We start from the raw sequence: 27,138 nt of genomic DNA on the forward strand, positions 1-27,138 counted from the left end.
CAGCTAGCTCCTGTGTTCACTGAGATATTCAACATCTCTTTATCTCAGTCGGTGATCCCCACATGCTTCAAAGAGTCCATCATTGTTCCTGTCCCGAAGAAACCCCACCCTGCTTCTCTCAATGACTATCGCCCTGTAGCCCTCACCTCAGTAGTGATGAAGTGCTTTGAACGCCTGGTCAGAGACTTCATCATTTCTTCACTACCAGACACACTGGACCCACTACAGTTCGCTTACCGTCCAAATCGTTCCACAGACGATGCCATCTCTCATCTCCTCCACACATCACTCACTCACTTGGACACTAGAAGGGGGAATTATGTTAAAATGCTCTTCATAGACTACAGCTCTGCATTTAACACCATAATTCCCTCCACACTCACCACCAAGCTGGAGCATCTGGGACTCAGCTCATCTATGTGTCAGTGGATCTCCAACTTCCTAACTGGCAGACCACAGGCAGTAAGGATGGGCGGACATGTCTCAGCCTCCACCACTCTCAGCACTGGAGCCCCCCAGGGGTGTGTTCTGAGCCCCCTGCTGTACTCTTTGTACACATATGACTGTGTGGCCACTACCAGCTCCACCACCATCATCAAGTTTGCTGACGACACCGTCGTGGTGGGCCTGATCTCTGATAACAACGAGACGGCCTACCTGAAGGAGATTAGGAATCTGGAGAACTGGTGCCAGAGGAACAACCTCCTTCTAAACGTCAGTAAGACAAAGGAGCTGATAGTGGACTTCAGCACTAAGCAGGAGAGGAACTACCAGACCCCCGTCATCAACGAGTGCCCAGTGGAGAGAGTGGACAGCTTCAAATACCTCGGAGTTCACATCACGCAGGACCTGTCATGGTCCTGTCACATCAACACCGTGGTGAAAAAGGCCCGACAGCGTCTCTACCACCTCAGACGCTTGAGAGACTTCCAACTGCCCTCCAAGGTGCTCAGGAACTTTTACTCGTGCACCATAGAGAGCATCCTGGCGGGAAACATCTTAACCTGGTTCGGGAACAGCACCATGCAGGACAGACGAGCTCTACAGAGGGTTGTGCGGTCAGCTGAGCGCACCATCCGCTCCGAGCTCCCTGACCTGCACTCAATCTACAGCAGGCGGTGCTGGACCAAGGCCAGGAAGATGGTGAAGGACCTCAGCCATCCCAACAACAGACTGTTCTCTCTGTTGAGGTCAGGAAAGCGATTCCGCTCCCTGAAGACCAACACAGAGAGACTGAGGAGGAGCTTCTTCCCGCAGGCGATACGGTCTCTCAATCACACCACCACACAGTACTGACCCACACATATGGTTCTTACACACACACTGGACTTTCTGGACATTGTTTTTGCACAACACTGGTCACTATATTCTTCATTTCCGGTTAATACTTGTACAGCTGCTGTTATTGTGTATATATTTATTTATATTTAGATTTCTTCATACATTCTTATATAGTTCTATATTGTGTATTGTGTATTTTGTTGTACAGTTATTTTATTTTCAACTTTAATTTATATATTTATCTTTATCTTATTCTTCCCAGTTAAATTTACCCTTCATTCTAATTTGTGTTGTACAGTTATTTCATTTTTAACCTTAATTTATATTTTATTCCTTCCTAGTTAAATTTACCCTTTTTAATTTTTCATATTTATTTCCTATCTTATTCATAGCCTTTTCCTTTTTTGTTTTCTTTAGGTCACGAGCAGTTGTCCAAGCATTTCACTACATATCGTACTGTGTATGACTGTGTACGTGACAAATAAAATTTGAATTTGAATTTGAATTTGAAATATGAGTGACAGTTATTAGTATTAGCATTAACATTACCACTAATGAACAGGAGTCCACAGATCCCTTAGAAAATATAGTATAGAATTATTTTTAAAAGCAACATTTAAAAGGGATCCCTTAGGTTTGGGTCACCCCCCACTTAAAATTCAAGGTTTCAAGGTCACCTTGAATGAGAAGAGAAAGCAGAAGGTGGAAACGGGAGGCAAACAAAACCCTCAGCTTACGTTATGAATGCTTTCCCAGTTAAGATTGTGTCAGAGTGAGTTAAGGTCAGTGAGCATGCTTATTAGCCTCTCAGGTAAATGACTGTGAGATCAATTACACTCCTAATGGCACAGAACCTCATGCTAATTATGATCATTATTTCCTTATTATGTCTGTCGTCAGTATAAAATCTGTGTGTTTATTAATATGCATTTATAAAAAAATACTTTTAATCTCTAGGAAACAACTGGCATCTTTTCATGAGGTTTTCAGGAAGTTACTGAAGTTGGTTAACATTCATACCAGGGGAGCGTGGTGAAGAAAGAAGAGCTAAAATTAGGAAATTACAGTGACGTCAGCTGGAAGTAGCAACTCTCCTCGGCGCGGGGTTTGTTTTCCTTTAGTCGAGATTCCTTTTTGTAAAAATGCACAATGGATACATAACGTGTGTGTGTGTGTGTGTCTGTGTGTGTGTGCGTACGTGTGTGTGTGTGTGCAGATTGATGTTTTGATCCATGTGCACTTACTATAAAAATGAATTAATATTTCAAATATCATGAACTGATTGGTTTTGCTGTGTAAATATTTGCATTATATTTTCCAACATGAAGAATTATGGAGCTATTTTTAGTGTGTTGTGAGGTGAGAGGGGACCCGTGATATACTGTCAATGTTTTCCTATTAGAGACGTTTGCTTTGTCTGCACTGAGCAGCAGAGTGACCGGTGTGTACCGTATATCTTTATATCTTCAGTATGTCCCCACTTCCACTTCAGATTGCCATCCATGCTTTCTGTAACTACCTGCACATACTGTGTTACACCACCTGCATCTCTGATTGCATTTTTATCTTCAAGTTGCTGTTTTATGATTTACTGTTCTCTCGCAGTTATTTACCATTTCACATGTCCTCAGGATCTAGGCTTGAACCTGAACATCACACAAAGATTGGCAACACAAAAGGTCTTTGAAGTTGGGAACATCAAATCCTTAAACTCAGATATGTGAAAGTCCCCAAAAATAAAAAAGGAAGTCAGCTGTGTTTGTGTAGGAGGTATGAGTTAATCATAGAGTAATACTGCACAGTATTGGCAGAGGTGGGACCAAGTCATTGTTTTGCAAGTCTCAAGTAAGTCTCAAGTCTTTATCCTCAAGTCTCAAGTCAAGTCTCAAGTAATGTCAGGCAAGTCAGAGTCGAGTCTCAAGTCTGAAACTTTGAATTTCAAGTCCTTTCGAGTCTTTAAAAAAAAAAACGAAAAAAATAATGTTGCAGTTATGCTAAATGTAAATATTAGACCATGTAATTTTAAAATCTGTGTTTTTCTCAACACATGACAAAATAGTGAACTTAGAAAATATACACAAATTGTGAAATTGCACCTCATTAGAATGCAGCTCAATTAAACTTAGCTCCAAGAATAATTTTCACCGACAGTTCTGAGATACGCTGCATGTTATTCTTGGATGCAGTTGTAGGACCGGCTTTAAAATCGCATGACAAAAATATCATACACATTAAAAAAAACTGTATCACCAACGTAGCCTGGACAACATTTGCTAGTTAGATGAAGTCAGCTATCTCATCGTAGCATATTTATATGCATATTTATAATCATACGGTTCTTGGAGTGAGCGCATACACTCGTGAAGTTTAGTAACTTCAGGTCACTGCAACAAGCCCAGGTACAGTTTACCGACGGATGGGTACAGGACCTTGAAACGCACCGTGTAGAACGAAAGACCATCGTACGAACAAAGGTAAGTTTACCAGTCTCACAAATCGTCGTCATAAATACAGATTCGTTAACCGTTTATTAATATAACCTTTGAGCTCAACGGTAATTAATTAGTAGTGGAAATAATTTCTGGTACCCGTCACAGAAATGTAGCAGTGACAATAATACTGTATGCTGTAATCGTACTGGACAATTAGTGATACAAAAAACCTGTTTTATCCTGTGAATAAAAGTACATGTTTTTGTCAATGTACCATAATAACAGAGGCGAAACGCAATATTGTGTCAGGACAATTCACTATTTATGCACAATAAATAAAGGAGCATAGCGCGACAATTTCTGTTCAGCGCCAGACTTGCTTGTAACCTATATCACCAATTATGTTAACTACAACAGCAGACTGACCTTTGTGTAAATGCTTGGAGCAGACTAACCTGTGAGCTGGAGGGTTCTGGGACGTTATATTTGATCTTTGAATGGCTGCAAACCAGGCCATCCGTCGCCTCTTTGTTACTTCGGAAACATGGCTCGAACAATTTCTCTTCAACGACGTAATCCGATAACAACCGATCTCTTTACCCGTCGGCTTCCCGTGGCTGTCATGCGACCGGCTATTGCAGTTAATAATACAACAGCTTCTTGACATTTTTGTGTTTCTTTTTATCGCTGTGTGACTGATTTTAATTGAAAGCCTGCGTGCGCTAGTACCGCTTGCCACGAGTTCCCAGAATCCTTTGCGGTTCTACCCGTGAATGACGTCACATTTTCAATCTCTATATAATATGCATGTTAAATTTTATATTTGGGGTAAAATATCAAGTCTTTTCAAGTAAACCGGTTCAAGTCCAATTCAAGTCCCAAGTCATTGGTGTAAAAGTCCAAGTCAAGTCACAAGTCTTAGAACATTTTTTCAAGTCAAGTCTAAAGTCATAAAATTAATGACTCGAGTCTGACTCGAGTCCAAGTCATGTGACTCGAGTCCACACCTCTGAGTATTGGATGACTCATTCCACAAGATTATGCATTTTCAACAGGAATATTTCATAATTTCAGTATAGATATTGGCTTTATGGCACAAATGTTGCTGACGGTTGGAAACGGCACAGATGATCCCTCGCGATGCATACGTGAGGATTTTCCAGTTTCTAGATATTAAACACTGTTTTCCACATGACGGTGTGGCACACAATCAACACTTGCTCTAATGCTATCCCAGGTGTAACAGTAGCTTGTTTTTGTGCACTCACATTCCCCTGAGCCCTATTACAGAGGTGTGATGCTGAGTGTATGGATCTGTTTCATGAAGGACTACGCACCTTTTCCAGGTCACCCAAATAATGACTTTCCATGAGATGCATGGAAAAGTCAAGTAAAGGATGTGAAAGAAGCATGGAGTATATTTGACAGTTTGTTTAATATGTTTCCAGGCAACATTTTTTCATTTGTGCATATGTGTGCACACTCATTCTACTACTACTAATACTAGGAAAATTAAAGAGGTGACAGTTCAGTGAAGAAAAAATCCAACAAAAAAAGCAAAAGACTGGATGAGCCTGACTGACGTGATTGGCAAGGAAAATTAGGTGTAGGTTTGAAAAAGTATTAATCCAAAGGGTTAATGTCATTAGCAAAATCTAATTAGTGTCAGGTATCAAGAGACAAGGTGGAAGCTCCAAATCAATGAGGATGAACTGAAAGCACAGGTTAGAGACACTTGTTAAAAAGAGGAGAAACGTGAGAGGAATTGATGATTAAAAAGAAATCCATGTTGTACTTCATGGCGTCCCCCAAGAGACCCTGGTCTGCACCTTGAATTTAATGTGTAAACTGTTGTTTGTCTCTGGGGTCCAACAATCAAATGAAACCCGTTTTTTTTGCTTTCGTCGTCTTCTCCTTTTCTTCCTCCTCCTCCTTTCAGCTGGTCCCTTTAAGGGTTGCCACATTGAATCATTTGCCTCCATCTCATCCTATCCTTAGTGACATCTACTGTCACACCAACCCTCTGCACGTCCTCCTTCAATACATCCATGAATCTTCTTTTCTTCTGCCTGGTAGCTCCATCTTCAGCATCCTTCGCCCATCATATACACCGTCCCTCCTCTGCACATGTCCCAGCCATCTCATCTCACCTCTCTTTGTCTCCAAATTGCTCAACCTGAGCTGTCACTCTGAAATAGTCATTATTAATCTGGCTGGTGACTGTCTGAGTATCAGAACTCTGTAACTGCTAGCTCCGTGCTCTGTCTTTTTGTCAGTTCCACCATCTCCCAAACCATACCTCACAGCAGGTCTCACTAGCATCTTGTCATCCTCCCCTTTCACTCTTGCTGCTGTCCTTCTATCACAAATCACCTCTGACACCCACTCCACCCTACCTGCACCCGTGTCTTCACCTCTCTTGACTGCTGCCTATTGCTTTCTGGTAATGTCAAGTTGACCCTTAAGTGTTTAAACTCATCTACCTTCACCACCTCTACTCCTTGCACATGTATTCTGTCCTTTCATTCCTATTTTCTCCAGAGCATACCTCTACCTCTCCAGGCTCTCTTCCACCTGCTCCCTACTCTCAGTACAGATCACAGTGTCCTCTGCAAACATCATAATCCAGATGGCAGTCCTCATCTGTTAGTAGGGCTGCCACGATTAGTCGACTAGTCACGATTACGTCGACTATCAAAATCATCGACGACTGATTTAATAGTCGACGCCTCGTTTGAAGCTTTGTAAGATCACAAAAGCCGCAGAAGTAATAGGATTTAAGAGTGTAATAACGGACTGAAACAGAAGATGGCAGCACTGCATGTACAAGGATGCCAGCTGCCGTTAAACCCCGAAGAAGAAGCTGTGTCCCAGAATTCATAGCGCGGCCCAGCTCAGTTTCCAACAATGGCGGCAGCTAGTTAGTTTTAATGTTACTCTTATTATTCTTTCTGGGTCACAAAATAAACGTTTAACATATTTTCAGGCGAGAATGTAGCTGTGTAAACCTCAAATATCGGCTCAGTTTATCAGGACACCACATACTTTCAAAAGCGCTCCGACGTTTTCGTAGACGTCTGACTCCCGGCAAATCGTTTTCAAACCCACCGCCGTCTTTTGCTACTCAGGTTAAACATGATGTATAAGTCACTTAGATAACTTAAACATGTTATTTTTGGATTTTTTTTTGTAGTATTTTATTTGTAGTAAATCGGTTTGTCTGAGATTAAAGTTATAGTTTTTACACAGCTGAATAAACGTCGAGCAGACAGCTGATTATCAGAAGTGTGAGATGCTCGAGAATTTACTCCGGTGTCCTGTTATATTTTAGATAGCAAGGAGTTTATTAAACTTCACCGAAACAATCTGCAGATTTCATTAAAATTTAATAAACTATCATCTTGTCTTTATTTTTAGTTAGCACCTTAAACACTTAAAGCACAGTTCCAAAAAACCAAGACAGCAACAGACAAATGCCAAACCAACAGCTTCAAACTAATAAGTGGCTACGACTGTCGTTCCTACACAGGTATGAAAGCAGTCTTAAATATTTAATGAATTTACTATTTTGCATCTTTCAAATAAGTAGAAATTGCATAATCATCAGTTTTATGTGCTGTTGATGTCTAAGAATAAACTGGTTTCTTGCTGTTTAGTAAACACTGACTATGTAATGTTCTCAGGTTTAGATCTGATGGTGTTTGGTCGTTGAATGAAGCTGCCAACCGCTCGGCTTTTTAAAAGCCTTCATTACTCAGGTGGATGCTGCAACCGGTGCTGGAGTTGCTATTTGTTTATGTAAACAACGTGTGTGTGTGTGTGTGTGTGTGTGTGTGTGTGTGTGTGTGTGTGTGTGTGTGTGTGTGTGTGTGTGTGTGTGTGTGTGTGTGTGTGATTGCTCAGCTGCCTGGGGAGTGTGTCTGTTTTTTTCTTTCGTCTCATTAAAGTTTATCACTTTTGCTTCCTGTCCCATTCTCCTTTGCTAGCTCTGCACCAAAGCCTCCAACCTTCACAATGTCACTCTGTGACAGTAAAGGGAACGCTGACGCTGGCCGTCTCTCTCACTGACAGTATGCAGACAAATACAGTGCTGGGCTTTCTTCTACTCTTTTTCTCTCTTAGTTAAATTTTCTTTATTGTCATGAATGTGAGCTAACACGTACATAACGATCCGTCCCTTATTCCCCATTTTTATCACACACTCTTACACATACACTCTAACACCTTGTTTCTTGCTCTCAGCTCAGGTTAACACTCTTCAGGCGTTAATAACGCTCCTACTGGGGATGGTAATGGGACCGTGGCCATTACCTGTAGGCCATTTCAACCAGTACCTTTACCTTTACAGTCTGGCCCTCGGGGGCAGCGCTAAGACCTCTAAGCAATTTGTGACCTGTGTATTAGAGCTATATCCCAGAGGAACCAACGAGTGTAATGTTGTCACTCTGTGTCCTGCTTCTATGCTGTTGCTACCTTGTGATGGAAGATTTAATAGAAGCAGAATGCTCATCTACCTCACAATCAATCTAAATTCACAGGTTATTGCCTCTAAAACAAATGACACCTTAACCCTGAGCTTGAGCACAGTTTGAAGACCCATTAGGTGATCGTGGTCTGTTATTTGAATAAATTCTTACCTGTGATCTAAGGGAAATAGCGATTATTGTGAATAAATGACCGATGTCTCTCCATGACATAAGATAATTGGTCCAGCAGCCCGATGAGCGACGCTAATAAGCCCGATATGACGGTAATTCTAGCTTTTAATTATCTTTATTTTTACCTGGACACATTTTACTTTACTTATTTGTATTTGGAGAAGAGTGATTTAGGAGATTCAGCCTGCCCTTTGTTGTTATTGCTCTTTCTTTTGTACGCATCATTTCAATGTCCGAAAGCAACTGTGTTAAAACTGTCAGCGAAGGTTCTCAGTCATCCAGCTCATCGTAGTCTAACCATGTGCAGTGCAGCGAGGAATGCCCAGACCTCTACATTGGAGAGACCAAACAGCCACTTCATGAACGTATGGCACAGCATAGAAGAGCCACCTCCACGGGACAAGACTCGACTGTCCATCTGCATCTAAAGGTCAAAGGTCATTCTTTGAGGATGCCAATGTTCACACAGGCACACACCACAATTGAAATAAAAAGATGGGGGCTCCTGTTATAGCAGCTTGGCTTGTTCTTAGGACATGTTTTGTCCTCTCACACAGATTTCCTTTAGCAACAGTTTAACTTAAACGGTGATGAATATGAGCCGTCGCACTCTCACTATTCTCCTGTGGTGTATATTCGTAGCCCCGAGTGCCAGCACACTACTGCAGATGGAAAGAAAGAAAAGATGGTACTCAACCAACGCACAACACCTGTGTCTCACTCTGCGCCTGTCAGCAGTTCCCACTATCTGTTCCTCTTGCTGCTGGGCTCTGATCAGGCCCCCTACCACAAACAGTTTTCAGCTGTGCCAGCATAATTACGAGAATTATTCTTAATGATCAATTAGCCTCTTTACGTGATAAACCTGCACTGGGTAATGCAATTTACCATTGGAATGATTGCTGTGCTTCTGTACACCTATTCAGATATTCCATTTAAAAACATAAATGTTTTATAATAAATAGAGATTTTGTTATTAATTAATGATTATTTATAACATTCTTTATCAGTTAGATGCTAAATTAAAAATGTGCCTTAGAAAGGGAAATTTCTGTGAGAAACTTTTAAGCTGATTTGTAAACTTTCCAGTACTGTGAATAAAGTTTTAATTACTGTGATGACAATAAAAGTTTCTCATTTTTAATAAATAAAAGCATTTTTCTCACCGGGCTCCTCAGCCTTCACTTTCTCTGCTCTTCTATGCCGTCGATGCTGTTATCATAGTGACAGAGAAGAATTTATTATCAAGGTAAAAATAAAACAACAATAAAATGGAGAAATTCTGGTGAAGTTTTTTAGAGATACAGTGGTCCTTCGTTTATCGCAGGAGTTGCGTTCTAAAAATAACCCACGATAGATAAAAGTAGCCAACTTTATGTTTTTTACAATTATTCTAGATGTTTTAAGGCTGTAAAACCCCGCACTACGCACTTTATACACTTTTCTCAGACAGGCAGGAACATTTTCACACTTTTCTCACTTGTTTAAACTCTCAAAGTTCAAACCTTCGTAAAAAAATACGTCCAGTATTATAGAAAGAAACCAAAGATCAAACCCTGTTTTCAGGTTTGATTTCAAGAAGAATGAGTTGAGTAAAATTTGACTCATCTGACTCTTTTGTTTCGCGTTATGTGCCTTAAAATCCAAAAAATACAGTAACTTCTACCTTCCTTTAGGATGTCCAGAAGTCCAACTTTTTGTGCGATGGTTAGCATCTTCCTCTGGCTTTTGGGTGCTAGCGCAGGAGCCTCTGACGGTGCAAAACGTTTCGTCGACATTGTTGTGTTTGTTGGGGAGAAAACTTACAAACATACAGAGCAGCACTTCAGAGTCACACTGCTAGAGATTGAAGATTTATGTAAATATGACAAGCTGAACGCATCCTGTACTGTACAGGAGACACGGCGCGAGATTGATTGACAATGGTCTACAGCCAATCAGGACGCAGGAGACAATGCGCTGCAAAAAAAATAAAAAATCTGCGAAACAGCGAGGCTGCGAAAGGTGAACCGCGTTATAGCGAGAGATAAAGGGTTGAGGGTTGAACAAGGCTGTTCCAACATTTAGCAGCTACAGCTTCAAAGACGCAGTCACCTCGAGACTGGATGAGCTTTGAGAGATTGTGAGAGTCAAAGTTAAAAATAAACCCACAGTTGGTAGCAGAGGATTTGATGCAGGGCCTTTGAATTCCCCAGATCTCAAAGCTTGTGTGGACCATAACATTTAGTCTGAATTTCAGCCTCGCACTTTATAAAATTTAAAGTCTCTTCTGTGTGTGTCTGAAACCGCTCTATGACATCTACAAGTCAAAGCTGTTTTAGCAGCATGACGTGGTTTAATATTCTGGCACATCTTGTTTTTTCAAATATTATTTAATTATTTTCAAACCGTGTTGACCGATTTTGAAAAACATACTTGCATTTATAATTATTAATGAATGAGATGTTTCTCATTCATTAATAATGTGTGTGTGCCACACCAAGGTTTAGTCACTGTGTTTAATCTGAATGCAGTGTGCAGTGTCTTGACAGCCTTGCATGAAATACGTTTGTTTAGCTTTGAATCAGGTGGTATTTGAAAAGCAACGCTACAGCATCCTTTCAGATTACACAAGATTACACATGTAATAAATATATTTAAATAGCCAGCACCAAAAAGCTTCCCCATCTATTCTGTCCTGTTGACATACTCCAATGAGGGATATAAAATATCCGTAGGCAAACTCTGTGTAACACCCCTTCTTCTCCTTTCCTCCCTTCTGCTTCATTTTGTTTAGCAGAATCCATCTTTTTCTGGCAGGTTGGGAACTTTTCGGTGTTTGCCTGTGTGCGATCGATCAACATGCATAATTCATAGTTAGTGCGTTAAGAGCAGCTAGGCTCCTCTCTCACTGGGCCCTTTGATTTTCGTCTCTATCTGCCCCCCTCGGGGAGATCTGCAGCCCCGCTGCTAAATCACCTCACCAGCATGTGTGGGTGCACATGTGAACACGCACTTAAAACAGCATGTGTGGACACACATTTTAACCCAATGCACACATGCATGTTTGCTTTAAAAAATAAAGATGGAAAAGGGGATCTGAAGCTCTTCAAAGCTTTTAAGCATCAGCCCCTGTTTCTCCAGTGGGCCTTTTTCCACAGAGCTTTGTACTGGATCAGCAGTTTCTGGGACCTTCTGAACCCCCCTCCCATTGAGACTTTTTTTTAGGTCTCAGATGCAAAGTGTGATTCCCAGCTCAAAGCTTAAAGCTGTTGTGGGTTGGATCAGCTGCTTATTTATCTCAGTGGCAGCAGCAGTGGAAATGTGCTGTTTTTCTACTGAGATACCGAGGGCAAGATTTTGGCTCTTCGTTGTGGAAAAATCTACAGACAAATCTATCTAAATCAAGGACAGTTAGCGGAGAAACAACTGTGAAGGCAACTATTAAGTGTGACTCAGTTTCTATTACAAGTCACGTGGCACTTTGCCAATGACTCTACTATTATCTTCACTGTTATACACCAGCTTTACCAGCATTTAGAAGAAGGGCAGGAGGTATACATATAAATATATATTCCCCCCTCGCCCCTGTGGGCGGTCTATCCTTCAAGCTCGGGTCCTCTACCAGAGGCCTGGGAGCTTGAGGGTCCTGCGCAGTATCTTAGCTGTTCCCAGGACTGCGCTCTTCTGGACAGAGATCTCCAATGTTGTTCCGGGATCTGCTGGAGCCACTCGCCTAGCTTGGGAGTCACCGCACCGAGTACTCCGATTACCACTGGGATCACAGTTACCTTCACCCTCCACATCTTCTCGAGCTCTTCTCTGAGCCCTTGGTATTTCTCCAGCTTCTCGTGTTCCTTCTTCCTGATGTTGCTGTCATTCGGAACCGCTACATCGATCACTACGGCCGTCTTCTTCTACCATCACTATGTCCGGTTATTTAGCCACCACCGTTTTGTCCGTCTATATCTGGAAGTCCCACAGGATCTTAGCTCGGTCATTCTCCACCACCCTTGGGGGCATCTCCCATTTTGACCCCGGGACTTCCAGGCCATATTCAGCACAGATGTTCCTTTACACTATGCCGGCCACTTGGTTATAGCATTCCATGTATGCCCTGCTTGCTAGCATCTTGCACCCTGCTGTTATGTGCTGGATTGTCTCAGGGGCATCTTTACACATCCTGCACCTGGGGTCTTGCCTGGTGTGATAGACCCCAGCCTCTATGGATCTTGTGTAGGGATGGGTATTGTTTAGGTTTTATCCGATACCGGTGCCAAATCGGTACTTTTGAAACGGTGCCGGTGCTCAAACGGTGCTCAAACCGGTGCTTAAAGAATGGAGAACACAAAATTGGTCCAAAAACCTCTCATGTTCAGCTGTTTTTTTGTAAAAAGATAACAATGTTAGCCTTTTCTGCAGCTATGGGGCATATATGTTATCACTCTTGGCTGGAAGCAGTGCTTAAACAATGGAAAAAACACAAACTTTGTCCAAAAACCTCTCACGTTTAGCTGTTTCCCACTTTTTCTTTGGTCATTTTAGCCTTTTTGGCCAGGGTGAAGGGAGTATCTGCCATCAAACAAGAAGACAGCCGCATGTAGCTATGATGGTGTTTGCTAGTTCACCTTACATGCATTAATGTAATAACGTGGTTAGCCTACTCAACGTAAATTACACACGAACAACATTAAGCTACTCACGCAGAGAAGAACGGCTGCTGCTGCATCATCATCCTCATCATTTCTGCTACACTGGCAGGGCTAGGGGCCAGGACTCTATTCTTCGGGTTTTTGGGGGATGTTGCTAACTCCGGGTCCGATAACAGGCACCACACCCGCAGTAGATGTGCTCGGTGTGAGGTCTTGCAGCAAGCTATCAAATACGGCGCATTTCTCAGCTTTGAAAAAAAAACGCTATGCGTTGCCAGGTGTTTCATCTGATTTGAGGTGTTACCTCCTTTGACAGTATCACAGTATCAGCTTAAAGCACTTGTTGCTGCTGAGTTTGCATCTTTTGCTGTGAAGTACAGCCAGACTTTTGAACGCTTTGCCTTGGGCATTTTTAATCTGTAGCTCTGCTCTAAAAGAACATACGTACCTGGGCCCGCCTACTATCCTCAGAAATGTAAAACATAAAACGATTGAAAAAAGAAAAAAAAAAGCACCGAAATGTGCGCTGCTTTTCGGTCTGGTTACTACCGTTTATGTCAGATACCGGTACCCATCCCTAATCTTGTGCTCAGAGCTTGTTCCTGTGTTGCCATGATTAGTGCCTCTGTGCTGTCTTTCAGTCCGGCTTTGTCCAGCCACTGGTAGGATTTCTGGATATCAGCCACCGTAGCTATCTGCCGGTGGTACATACCGTGCAGGGGCCTATTTTACCAAAGAGTAAAACAGTGAAATGTGGATTATTAAATATTAGGTCTCTCTCCTCCAAGTCTCTGTTGGTACATGACTTAATAATTGATCAACAAATCGATTTACTCTGCCTTACAGAAACCTGGTTGTAGCCGGATTTTTTTTCTGCTCTTGACGAAGGCGGTCGCACTTTTCTCCTCTCGTCCTCCTCCTCTCCCTTAGCTTCCCCTTTGGTTTGGCTAAAACCTAAAAGTAGTCAGGTTCTATTGGCTCCATATACATTCTGATGTCTGATTACTTATTATCTTTAAAACATCCATCAGACTCAGAAGATGGGATGTTTTCATTGCATGTAATTAAAAAAATGCCATTGTTGCAGGGCACAACTGCCTGTCCCAATACAGGATGTTTTGTAGAAGTGGAGTCTGTCGGTTTTTGGCTTCTACACTGAAGCTGGTTTAGACTGAAGTTTTATGACACAGTATTTCCTTCAAATAGTCCTTATTTAGATGTTAATGGCTGCCCATGTATAGGTAGTAACTCATTTAATCATGGTTATTTTCTTCATTCCTCCACTACCATCAGCTGCTGCAAATACAATATTAAACACTATTTTAGGCACGTTCCATAACACAACCATTACTTTCCTCTGTAACAGTGACATTAGTAATGGGTGTACTCACTTGCAGTTTGATGAACAAAATATTTGCGGTTTTGCATGTTTGGAGTCTTCAACTAAATGAGTTGAAATAACTTGATTGACACTGTTTTTGTGGTCGTTGCAAGTGTTGTCCAATGTCCTCACCTTAAAATTCACCTTGCCACATATTTGCTTTGGGCATTTAACACCTGCATGAATTGAAACCCAGACCGGTGGGAATGTTTTGGTTAACACAGGGCCTGGAGTCAGCTTCAGTTTTCACTGTAAGGTTTATTTCTCTGTCTTAAACATCGTCATTGAGTTGTCACAGATAAAACTGTTTGCCGCCAGCTTTGAGGCGACGTTACAGTTTGTAATTGATTTTAGCAGTTGCAAAGGAATTCAGAAATGAAATGCTGAGATTCTGTTTCACAGAGTGACATTTAAAGATGCACCAGGCGTCTTTGTAAATATTTGGGACGTGAAATTAGAAAATAGCACAAACTGAGTCGTTGTCCTTTTCATTCTCTCTCCTTTCATCCTTCTCTCTCTGTCTCTCTTTCTAAATGTCACTCAGCCCTGCTTCCTGTAGTAGCGTTCCACTTGTCCACTCTGGGTGCTTAGAGGAGTTAATAGGTGGCCTGGCAGCGCTCGTTCAATACACAGTCCCATTACTGCGAGGCTCACATACCGCACTGCCACAGCAAAGTGCAATCAGACCCCCTCTCTGTTTCTCCATCTCTCTCCCCTCTCCTGTCGCTTCCATCACCATCAGGGTGGCTTCGCTTCTCACACCTCTTCAGATTTATCATTCCTCTGCCTGGTTACGTCGTCATCCATCTCTGGGAATTTTCTTCATTTTGTCTCCCGTATCCTCCTGTGTCCATGTCCACACCTGAAACACACAGTTCAAGATTTCACCCTTTCCTCTCCCGTTTCTAGCCTCTTAGCTCAGATGAAGGTGTTTGGTCGTTGAATGAAGCTGCCAACCGCTTGGCTTTTTAAAAGCCTTCATTAGTAGGTAAAGTGGTCGCCCCATGATCGGAAGGTCGGCGGTTCGAATCCACTTAACGGCTACCCTGAGGTACCCCTGAGCAAGGTACCGTCCCTACACACTGCTCCCCGGGCGCCTGCTTAGTGGGCTGCCCACTGCTTCACTGAGTGAATGGGTCAAATGCAGAGAAAAACAAGTAATTTCCCCATGGGGATCAATAAAGTATCCATTATTATTATTATTATTATTATTATTATTATTATTATTATTATTATTATCATTATTATTATTATTACTCAGGTGGGTGCTGCAACCGATGCTGGAGTTGCTATTTGTTTATGTAAACAATGTGTGTGTGTTTGCGTGCGTGCATGCGTGTGTGTGTGTGTTTTGGTGAGAATGTGAGAGAAAATGTGCATTTTAGCACACCCTGTTTCTGTTTCCCTTTTAGTACAATTTAACACAAAGTGGTGATGTTGAGTTGTGCGTGTGTGCGTGTGACAAAGCTACTCACTCACTTAGTATTCTCAATCAATAGCATAATCACGCTTTTTCCCTGCGGGCACTCAAAGCCTTAATCAGGACCAAGTTCAATTGTTCTGTAGGTCTTTCATCAACTGTCGAGTGAGCCACAAACGGCGTCTCTGCCAGATGGACCAACATGAGAGTAGCATGACAAACAGTAACACGTGGGAAGCATGTTTGTGAGTTTGTGCGCGTGCCTGCGAGACACAAACGACCTCAAATTGGTGTTTTGTCTTCATTTTCCCACTCTGTTGTGCAGACTTCTTCTGTACAGATGACCCACTCTGCTTAATTACATTGTTAATGACTCTTCCTCATTAATGATGTTTGCTGTCTCCTGAGCAAAGAAATGAGTCAAAGCGGGGCTCGGAGTATTCGGCAGGGTGAGGTTTAGGCTCCGGCAGAGAGGCTTGCCGGAAAAACCGAAGCTGTGATTAGGCAGAAGAATAAACGAGGACAGAAATAGACATTCAGTGAAATAAACCAAGAATAGTTTGTCGTCAGAGATGCAGCAGGTGACGTTTTTATGTAAAATTATTTTGACCTCTAAGAGCTCTCGTGGGTGTAGTTTTCAACTTTTTTACTCTTCTTTTTTCCTCTTCTTCACCATGAGCTGCTCACTTGTCTTGACCTATACCCAAATTTGGGTGCAGAGTCCCATTGAACATATCCACATGACCATATACACTCACTGGCCACTTCGTTAGTTATATCTAGTATGGGGTTAGGGCCCCTCTTACCTTAAGTACTTCCTTAATTCTTTGTAGCATTAATTCATCAAGGTGCTGGACAGAGATACTTTTTTCAAGTAACGAGTAAAGTAAGGGATTACTATTGCAAAAACGGTAATTAGATTACCGTTACTTTCCCGTAGGAACGCTGCGTTACTGCGTTACTAAAACCGTGATTTTTTGCGAGAATGTCTCATGACAGTGACGTAAGCGAGTGCGACGTTCGTGACAACAGCTGTGTGCAGATCAACAGTGGATCATATATCGAGTGCGGGAGAGAGTATGAGCGTGCAGCGTTTAAAGCGTGGAAGTACTGACCTTACTTTGAGTTTGATTCCATAAAAAGTGACAAAAACATTAGTGTCCGCTGTGCGTGGGAAGAAAACTTCTTTTTACAGCAAAAAAACCCCTAAACTTCCAAACAAGCACCGAGTAGCTACGACGTAATGGGAAACTCACAGAGAAACTCGCGGATTCTTCCACTGACCGCGGCACACCTGCACTAAAGCACACCTCCGCCTACCCCACTCCTGCTTTACAGGTGAAAATAGAGCAACAGGACAGCTGAGTCTTTGATTTTATTTATTTTCTGCTGTGTTTTACTTGCATCTATTTGAAAGACTGAGTGTAAACACACAAAATATTTTATTTTATGAGCTGGAATGTGCAGAAAATAGGTTTAAATGTTAAACTAATTTCTTCCAGTCAGAGAATGTTGCAGATAATTAAATTTTTGCTTGATGCATAAAGTTAAAAGATTAAAACTAATAAAACAAGTTTTAAAAAAAAGACTTTTCCATCTGATTACATTTTGTATGATGGATTATGCAGAAAAAGTAGAATTGGGCTGAAAGATCTATCACTTTATCACCTCTTCAGGTTGTAAATCGTGTTTTTAAAAGTAACTAAGTAACTAAGTAATTAATTACTTTTGAAAATAAGTAATCAGTAAAGTAACGGGATTACTTTTTTGGGGAAGTAATCAGTAATTAGTTACTGATTACTTTTTTCAAGTAACTTGACCAACACTGGTGCTGGAATCATTTCTCAGAGATTTTGGTTCACACTGACATAATCGCCTCACACACTTGCTGCAGATTTTTCAGTTACAACTCCATCATGTAAGTCTTCCATTCCACCACATCCCAAAGGTGCTCTATTGGATTGAGATCTGTGAAAGTCATTTGAGTGAAGTGAACTCATTTTCTTCTTCAGAAAACCAGTTTGATATGATTTGAGCCGTGTGACATGGCATATTATCCTTCTGAACATGGCTACACATTCCCAGATAGCAAAATTGGTATGGCCTAGATCTGGCCCACACAATGTGCTTACACATGGCCCACATACCGCAAAGAATGACGGCCCTTTGGTGGCCCAGATCTGGTTTAACAGAGGTGGCCTACACATGGGCCAGCACAAGGCCAGTTGCAGACACACTGCTGGCCCTGTGCTGGCCCAGAACAGTTTCAGTTCTGGCCCCAGATGTCAGCCTAATGTGTACCTTAATCAAGCCATGTAATAACAACATGTGCCAGAACATAATAGTACATAATAAAGTGTACACTCACAAACCTGCATTTGAAACGTTGGCTACCATAGCAGTATAGAATTGCAACATGGCATTTGGGTCTTCTAACAAAAATAGGAAAATAGGAACATAAACAGTGCCATCATTGAGATACATGACACCAGTCAGTCAGAAGTACCAGCTTGATGCCAGATCTGGGCCAGACCCGTTTCCTATGAGCCTGGCCAAATAAACCAAACCACAATCGAGCCAGATGTGGCATGCCATCACATAGACAGTGCCATCTATGCCAGGCCTGGCCATATCTGGATGACATACCACTCACCATGCCAGAAGTCAGGTAGCAGTGCTGGCTAAATACCAGCTCTGGGCCAAACCTGGACCAGGCAGTGCAAATGGTTCAGAGTAGCAGCTAATAAGTCTTTTAAGTCTTTTTAAATACTAATAATGAGATAACACTTTGTTCCTTTTTATGCTATGGAGAGGAGCAGAGTAAAGGGAAAGACAGAGTCAGTAAAAACAAAGATGGCAGTTGTGCAGGACAATGGAGAAAAGGGAAAAAGTGGCTCAGTGAAAGGAAAAAAACAGCAGAGATAAAACAGCAAAAGAAATCTCAGCGTCACTTAAGAGCCTTCTTTGAAGAAAAAGAACTTCAGCTGAACAAAAACCAAGTATTTTCCCTGAGGAATACTGGCGTCTCTGAGAGAGAGAGTGAAGTAAAAGCACAATGATTTAAAATTCCTTAGCTTGCCTATTTTTGGAGCAGTTCAATCAAACCGTTGAATGTTTACCCCGAAAGTTTAAATTGTTAGGGGAGCGTAACACACCGCTGACACTCCCTGATCAGCCTGTGGGAGCAGTGGGAATAGCCTGGTTCTTATGAGCCTGAGCTGGTTAAACTGGATGAAGCCAAGTCAGCTGGACACTGGAATGTTTTTAAAGCTTTCAGAGTGAAGTTGGTAATAAAATACATTTTGTGACTTTGAAACTTTGCTGAGAAAAAAAACTCAATAGAAATGTGAAGAATCCTTCAGATCCAGTCAACAGCCTGAATGACAAACCTTTTAGAAGAGCACGTTGTTGCACTGATGCATGGCTGGCAGACTTCTCGTTACTGACTGAATGCTGGATTGTGCCATAGATTTTGCGTAACTTTACATATGCATAGTAAAAGTGTAACCTTCTAAAATTTATTTTAGACAGAAAATTCCCAAACTTTTAAAGCATTTTTTTTAATCAGTACCTATATGTGCAATTTTTATGTCCTGCTGATGATTTAAATTACAGCTATTACTCTCTCCATTCAGATAAGTTAGGGGTTTCAAAAAAGCTGCCTATAGAGTAATGAAGTTGGAAACAGTTTCCAGAGGGACTCGGGCTATATCAGAGCATAAAAAGAGTCACATATTTCTCCAGACATAAAAGTGTCCAAAGGAATCGAGTCGCGGTTGGATTATCACCGCTCTAATATGAGTGAGTCATCTGAGTTCATTGTAACAATAGACCTTTGGTAGGATCCTTTGTGATCTTACGAGCATGCATAGGAGCGAGACTGTCATCTGCAGCTGATCTGTGACGAATTAAAAATGAGAAAGTTTAACCATTCGTGTGTCATTGGTAGCGTAGTGAACTGAAGCTGTCATCTGTGTACAGTAGACTCGTGCATTCTTCCGGTTCTTATATTAGAAATGGCTGAGATCATTTTCACTTCCTCTGGCCTGTTTGTCAAAATAAGAACACTTGGTTTAAAGGAAGTCACCTTTAAATGAAGCTATTATTTAAAAGGTGCTCAAATTGAATCATTAAAATGCGTCACTGTGCAGAAGAGTCACAAAGACATATAACCTGAACCATCTACATTTGGTACAGTTACACATATCTTGAATAATTTCTATGGCAGGGCGAGCTTGTTTGTGTTCCTCATCAGCCTGAAGGGAGCCCAGGGGAGAGTTTGATGCCGCTCTGCAAGGGTAGCTGAAGGATAGTGCAGGACTGCTGTCCCCACGGTCATTAGGCTGCCTGTGCTCGACACACACTCATCATCCATAGCGATCTTGCAGAGGTCTCCGTCCCGCTCGCAGAGATCCCTCACTTTCTCTCTGGTGGTTTGACTCGTCTTAGCCCCGTCTCTTTCTTGCTGCATGCTGGATGAATTCTGTTTTCCGCAGCCTCTCTGTCTCTGTCTCTCTGCACTCCCTCACCCCCTCCCGTGTGACCCTTTTACTGTATGTCTCACTGATGACTGATTGTCCTGGCCAGGCCCAGCCAGCTCTGATAAAAAGAATAAACTCATATTACATTCATGCCTATGGGTCTTTGCTGTTCACAAAGAAAGAATAAAAAATAGAGGAGAGAGCAGAGAGTAGGTGGAGTGGGAGTGAGGTGCTGTAAGAGCATAGAGCATGAAGGGTAAGAGTTGAAGGAGCTTGACAGTAAATGAGTCAAGACTGCAACAAAAAGGAGAAAAGGGTGGGAAGGAGGCAAAAGCTTGAGAAGGCAGTGTGAATAACTGATGGAAGAGTGCAATAAGCAGTGATGAGACGGTGATTTCTGTACTGTGCTTTTCGCAAATTTTCAGATGACTTCTTCAAGGTCCCGTGTTAGGAGCAGGCTGCCAGCTTGGCTGATGACTCGAGTCTTTCTTTTCAGCCCCGTGTCTCCGACAGTCTTTCCTTTGCTTTCTCTAACTTGCTCTGATCAATCAGAAGCTTAGACTAAACTTCACTCTGACTAATGATTTTTCACTGCCTCTCCTGCTGCTTCTTAGACAACGGGAACTTAATCAAGAAAATAAAAAAATCAGTTTAAACTTTTCAAATGAAAACAAAAAGCTACTTTTGGCTGATAGTGCTGTTATTTTGGACTCTTTGGGAGGCCTAATCAACAGGAGGATTGTTTGTGTGCTGTATGAAAGAAAGCATTTTAAGGTAATAATTTAACATTTTGGGAAATAAAAACTTGTTTGCTTGAAAAAGCATTCCCTCCTTTTATGCATGTGCGATAAATATTCACCTGAAGTCAGCAAATTAGTTAGTGATAATAAGCAACTCCAAGGCCAACTGACAGAATAATCATCTGCTGCATCTGTACAGCTGAACTGTGAAACTGACATGCATGATTTTAGGTTAGAGTCACGTGAAAAGAATTTTTCATTAAATTCTGTGTTGTCTTGTTAAGAGGCTGTGTAGCAGCTAGATGCTACTAATCAAATGCACTGGATTAATTAATCATGAGCTGATGTGACCACCTCTATAAAGCAGAGGGTTAGGCAGTTTGCTGGTCTGGAATATTAAGCTGTGTGTTAATAATACAATGCCACAATCTTCCCTGGAGTGGATGTCCCAGCAAAATCACCCCAACATCAGACTGCGCAATACTCATTGCAGCAGTTTCCTGCACCTTAACAGCGGGCATGTTGGAGGGTATACTGGTGCTTCCTGGAGTCTTCATTGGTTGCCAGTCAATACATTTCTCACTCATAACCCTTCCTAACGTGGAGTTGTAATTTTTACACTTGTTGTTTTCAGTACAAATTTAACAAATGATTTATATCATGTTTATGAGTGATGAGTTAATAAGCGGGTAGGTACAATCCAGCAGAACCAGACTAACTGTTCTCGGTTTGACGTTTAGCTTTATGCTAAGTTATGCTAACTGGCTCCAGTTATGCTAGCACACTAGCATCTATCTTCTGTCTAATGCTGAGCAAGAAAGCCAGTTTGCAAAATGTCAGTGCTTTGAGGAAAGCTCACACTTGTCTCTTTGTGTTTCCATTGCTCCAGTGTGAAAATGGTGCTGCTGTGGACAGCTGGTGACGTCTTCAAGACCACCTATTTTGTGATGAATGAAAGCCCGGCGCAGTTCTGGGTGTGCGGTTCAGTCCAGATCCTGATTGATGTCGCCATCCTCCTCCAGGTCCTGTTTTACAGCCAAGACACAAGAGCCAAGCTGGGCTGAGCATGGCTGTTACAGTGACTAACACAAAAGCCCGAGTGTTTGAGTAAGTTTCGAGGACTCTGATGACTTCACGCCCTTTACAACATGCTGCAGTGTTGATAACGTTTAATGTTTAGTGCCAGAGTAAGGACAAATCAAAGTCAAATAGTGTGTTTGTTTTGTTTTTCTTTGGTGTGTTTGTTCACTTCTTTTACTGTTCATACTATCCTAGTGTCAAAGAGACCCAACCGAGTGACCTGTAAACGCCGTAAAGCCAAAATTCATGCATTAGCATCTTTAATCATGCCCTAGCACCTAAATGCATTTGCCTGTACATTTGTCCTTATTTTGCTACGTGTCTCCTGAAGTGTAGTGGGCATGGAAATTGTAAGGAGGATGCATTACTCATATTGGCAGCTCACTAACGACAAATATGTGCTTCTGTAACAACCGTAACAACCAGTCCTGCACTGGTAGGCCTCCACTGGACCCTGCTGCCTGACTGATGGCTCTCCCACTTCACACTCCTCACTTCACTGGACTGTTTCTCATGATACATAATATGTGAGCTTGTCTGTGCCTTTGCATGTGTGCGAGGTTGTCGTTCTCTCTGGTGTGTTAGCACAGCTAAAATTGATTTTCACCGTTGGCATCGAGAGCCAAGCCAAAGCTTCAGAATGTACATGGAGTAATCTACACAGGCCATCAATCTGTGTGTTATGTATGGTGGTTTGATTGACGTGCAGTACATGTCTCCACACAGTATACATAGAAATATGAAAAATGTGGGCAGTGATGGTTTGCACTTTTCCTCAGCTGCAAAATGTGTTGCGGGCATCGGAAACACAGCAGACTTCAGGGCAACTAAACTTCTCGAGGGGACAGTGTTACTGAATCTTTGTGCTATTGCAATTTCTGCCAGTGTATTTAGGTTAAGCTGTTTTTTGCTCATCTTTTCCTCATTCAAAAGGAGGAAAGATTTATATATATATATATACATATATATATATATACATATATATATATTTACCTTGGTTATTGACTAGATGGTGTCCACACCCAGTAAATAATAAGTGTGCTGCTAACAGATATTTAAAAAAGGTCAATTGTTCGTGTTCAGTTTTCTTAAACTTCATCATTAAGTCAAATCCCTTCATTATCAAGCCCATCGTTAAAATCAAAGGTGATTTTATTTTCAGCAACAGGAAATAACTTTTCTTTTAACAATCATTTCCTTTTCTGATTGGCTCATTAATACACTCGCTGTGATTTTAATAGGTCACTCAGTCTAACTGCAGGTGGCTGATTCTTCGCTTTAGTCCAAGAGGTGAAGTGGTGCAAAAATTATTTTTTTTTCTTCCGGTCTCGTTGTTCCAGATCAATTATGTGTCTTTCAAATTTTGTTTCCTCATTTTAAAACATAATCAGGCTTATATGCACTGATTTACCTGTAAAACACTTAAAAATAGCTCATTAAAATCGTGTCTAAGATACTAACTGAGGGTCTAAAACTGAAGTTAGCCGATGCACTGAAAACAGGCGGATGCTGTGAAAAGAACCGAAAATGCTTCCAGCTCATCATTTCCACAGTCTGAATGACATTTAAGCGAAACCATAGAAATCAAAATCAAAAACAAAGACCCCTTTCAGACAGCTTAATATTTCATTTTCATTTAATCTAGGGTCAGTTTTTAAAATATTAGAAAAGCAAATTCTAGCAATATTTAACCTCCTAAGACCTGAACTCTTCCACAGCAGCATTTTTCATTTCTCTTTGCTATTTGGGCTGATTGGGACCTGATGAATGTAAAATTTTATTATTATTTTTTTAAACCTGACTTTTGGTTCTGAATAAAATGAGATCCACATATGAGGACATTTGTTTTAAATTTCGATAGAACAGTGGCAGTATAATGTCTTCGTAAGTGGATTTCAGGCCCTTGTAGAGCAAAATCTAGTATTTTGGTCTAGACGACCCAAAATGTGATGTCCACATATGTGGACACCAGGTTCTAGGAGGTTAATGAATGATTTGCTTCTTAGTAAAGCTTAATTTAAGACTGGTTTGCCCTTATTTAAGTGGATTCGGGCCAGTGATTCAGAAATCCAAAGTTAACAATGGATTCTGCCAAAAATCAGCAGATTCTGAATGCAGATGTCTTGCAGTGAAGTTCGACTCACAGGAGGAACATCAGCTGAAACCTCTGGAACAGCCCTGCAGTCTCTCAACCTGAACAACATGCCGTGTGAGCCCTGTCTCACAAAATGATCTGCAAGAAGACGGGCTGACAATTCATGTGTGAAGGATGACTTGTAGCTGACGACATCTCTCAGGGATGCCCCGACTTTTATATAAAACTGTACATCAACTAATGGCTACAAAGAAGTCAATAAAATAGAACGACTCCCTATTGTCTCTCAGAAAGTCAGACCCACTTTAGTGTCTCCACTCACATAGAAATGTGCTGCTGGATGGGGCAAAGGTTATGTAATGCACGGAAAACGTGCTAACCTTTGGTTTAGTTCCTTCATGCTTCCGTGTAAAAGCTCCGATGAGCTCGGCTTTAGAGGCAGCAGCGGCTGGAGTGTTTTCCACGAGGTTCACGTTTTCACATCTTCAGTTTGAATGCGCTCTCTGTTTAATAGGTTTTGGGGAAACCTTGCAGCCATAACAGAAGCAGTTAAACTCTGCATTCTCTGCAGCTTATAATATGCAAAACAGTTCACATGTACTTTATTCAGAGGCTCTGTCTATAATTGAAACAGCAATTTAAAAATAGAGCCTTAAGGTTAGTTTTGGTTCTGTTACCTACTGCTTGATAGTTTCCTCCTACAAAAACACTGCAGGGTCAAATACATCAGTCCCAGCAGCTGATCAGTACTCGGAACAGGTTTCTTTTTAGTTTTCCACTTGCATGATTTAATTAAGTAATGAAGTTTCAAGCTGATTAAATCTTCCACACTTTTACCTCACCAGTTTCCATTAGTTGATCTACACCTGTTTATCTCAGTGAACATCATATTTAAATTACCCGCTTTTGCTGTTATGGTTTTTATAATGAAGGCAGCAGCAGCAGCCTGCAGCAGCCAGCATGTCGGTACCATTAGCTCAATAATAAAAAAATATTGTTTGGTCTGCTTTGGAAACAGACCAAGTTTGCATGCATTCTTTAAATCCACATATCTCAGATCTGTTTGCCATGTTGTAAGCTGCATGTGGCTTATCGCCTCTATCCTGCACACCACAGTTGTATTTTGTTCCAGTTCTGTGTCATGTATGCTCTTATCATCAGATGTGTATTTTTATATTGTTTTTCCTCTGCAGAGGCTCAGAATAGCACCCACACCGACTTTAGTTTAACATTTGCCTGCTCTGTAGCCTTTTCCTCTCAAGGACAGCAGGACAAATGAACACACACACACACACACACACACACACACACACACACACACACACACACACACACACACACACACACACATGCGCCTCAGGTGTGATAATCAGTGAAGTTCATATGATGGTAAATCTACTTGTTGCCTTTCTGCATGCAGAGGGAGGATATGCTGTGTAACAATAATAAGCCAAAAGATCCTTTCTGTTGAACCAAAAGTACAAACAAAGTAACTTTTCACTGGAATATAATGAATATAATGTAACTGTGATGTAAAATGTAAGAGTTTGTGACATCAGGTATGTAAAAATACTGCAAAAATGTTAATGTCTGAACGTTTTACTGTCTTATGGCAGCTCTATGTATGTATGTGAAATATTTATCATCATCAAATATAAACTATTTTGAGTCCATGGCGTAGTGCTGTGTGCTTTCTGTCTCTGTGAACTCTGTGAATGTGAAGCATGTGAAGAAGAAAGAGTTTGACAGACAAAATAGAAGCCTGGTAGTCTGAGTGATTAGCTTTAACATGGCTAAGATCTAACATATAACATTTCCAACAGCTTAGCTAGAAACACCAGACGTGAACCACATATATGTTCTCTACATTCCCGTACAGTAGATATATCTTTTCTACAGAACAGGTCCCAGTCGAGCTGTCTTGCAGTGAGATAAAGTGCAGAGGGAAAACCTTGAATTCTTTTATTTAAAAGGATTGAGCACCAAATAAATAATGAAAAAGACTGAGGTAGAGTTCAGACTTTTCTGTTGCTGAACGCACGGAATTGAAGATCTGCGGGTTAATTAAGACTCGTGTCCCTCCAAGGCTTTAATCCCCTCTACCTAATTCAACATCACACACGAAGATGGTTGCGGCATCGCTTGGTTCAAGATAACTCACAGCAATAAAGAGGAGCGCTGCAGCGTGGATAGTAAAATATTAAGGAAGCTGGCTATAGTTTGAGTGTTGGACAAGGACAGAATGTGTGCTGCACCTGTCGGTCTCTAGCATATCGAGACTATCTCTCCACACGTTACATGTTCCATATGCACGGGGTACGACCCCCTTGGTCGTGGCGTGTGGATATTTCTTTAAGACACTCCGGCACACCCGGCTACGCCCCACAGCTCACGTGTAAAACAGCTGTGCTTTCAGTGGATTCATGTTTTGGCCTGGCTTGTACATCCATTAATAATAGATAAACTGGAATGCAGGCTTGAACTTGAACGCTGTATCTGATCCTGATACCTGTAACGTGTGTCTCATTGGTATCACATAGCATGATGGCAGTCATGACTTTGTCTATGGGTTTTAAAATGTTTCATCATAAATCTCATAATGGATCTATCTGACCACCTGCCATCAGCTACGTCTTTCCATCCACCCATCCATCAGCTGATAATTCCAACATGTCTGTCTTTACAGTGGCTTGTTTTAATGATGGATGAGGTGGGCTGAAATAGTTCACCTGCACCCCATGTCCACGAGGTCTGCTCTGCTCCGGTCTGCTCCATTTATTAATGATGGCGTGTCGTCATGCAGTAAAAGGAAGTGCACTTTTCATCCCCATCAAGTGTTCCAGATTTCATCTACTAGGCACAGAAGTTATTGGCAGCATAGGTGACGAATATTGAATAATAATGAATACACCATGTTTCTTAAAACACTGATTCTTGTT

The 27,138-nt window shown here is 41.5% G+C and overlaps 1 protein-coding gene across 1 annotated transcript in view; it reads left to right on the forward strand.

Moving 5' to 3' along the window:
* LOC146664488 (solute carrier family 66 member 2) overlaps positions 1 to 25,891 on the forward strand; it is a 61,251-nt gene extending 35,360 nt beyond the window's left edge. The window contains exon 5 of the mRNA XM_085411588.1: positions 21,914 to 25,891. Within this exon, the coding sequence (XP_085267714.1) occupies positions 21,914 to 22,088 (175 nt within the window). The 3' untranslated portion in view covers positions 22,089 to 25,891. The remainder of the gene's footprint in view (positions 1 to 21,913) is intronic.
* Positions 25,892 to 27,138: the final 1,247 nt, after the last annotated feature.

Source organism: Rhamphochromis longiceps, linkage group LG7 (assembly GCF_057381845.1).
Source record: "Rhamphochromis longiceps isolate RC_006_pf linkage group LG7, R_longiceps_female_GT1.1, whole genome shotgun sequence".
NCBI lineage: Eukaryota > Metazoa > Chordata > Actinopteri > Cichliformes > Cichlidae > Rhamphochromis > Rhamphochromis longiceps.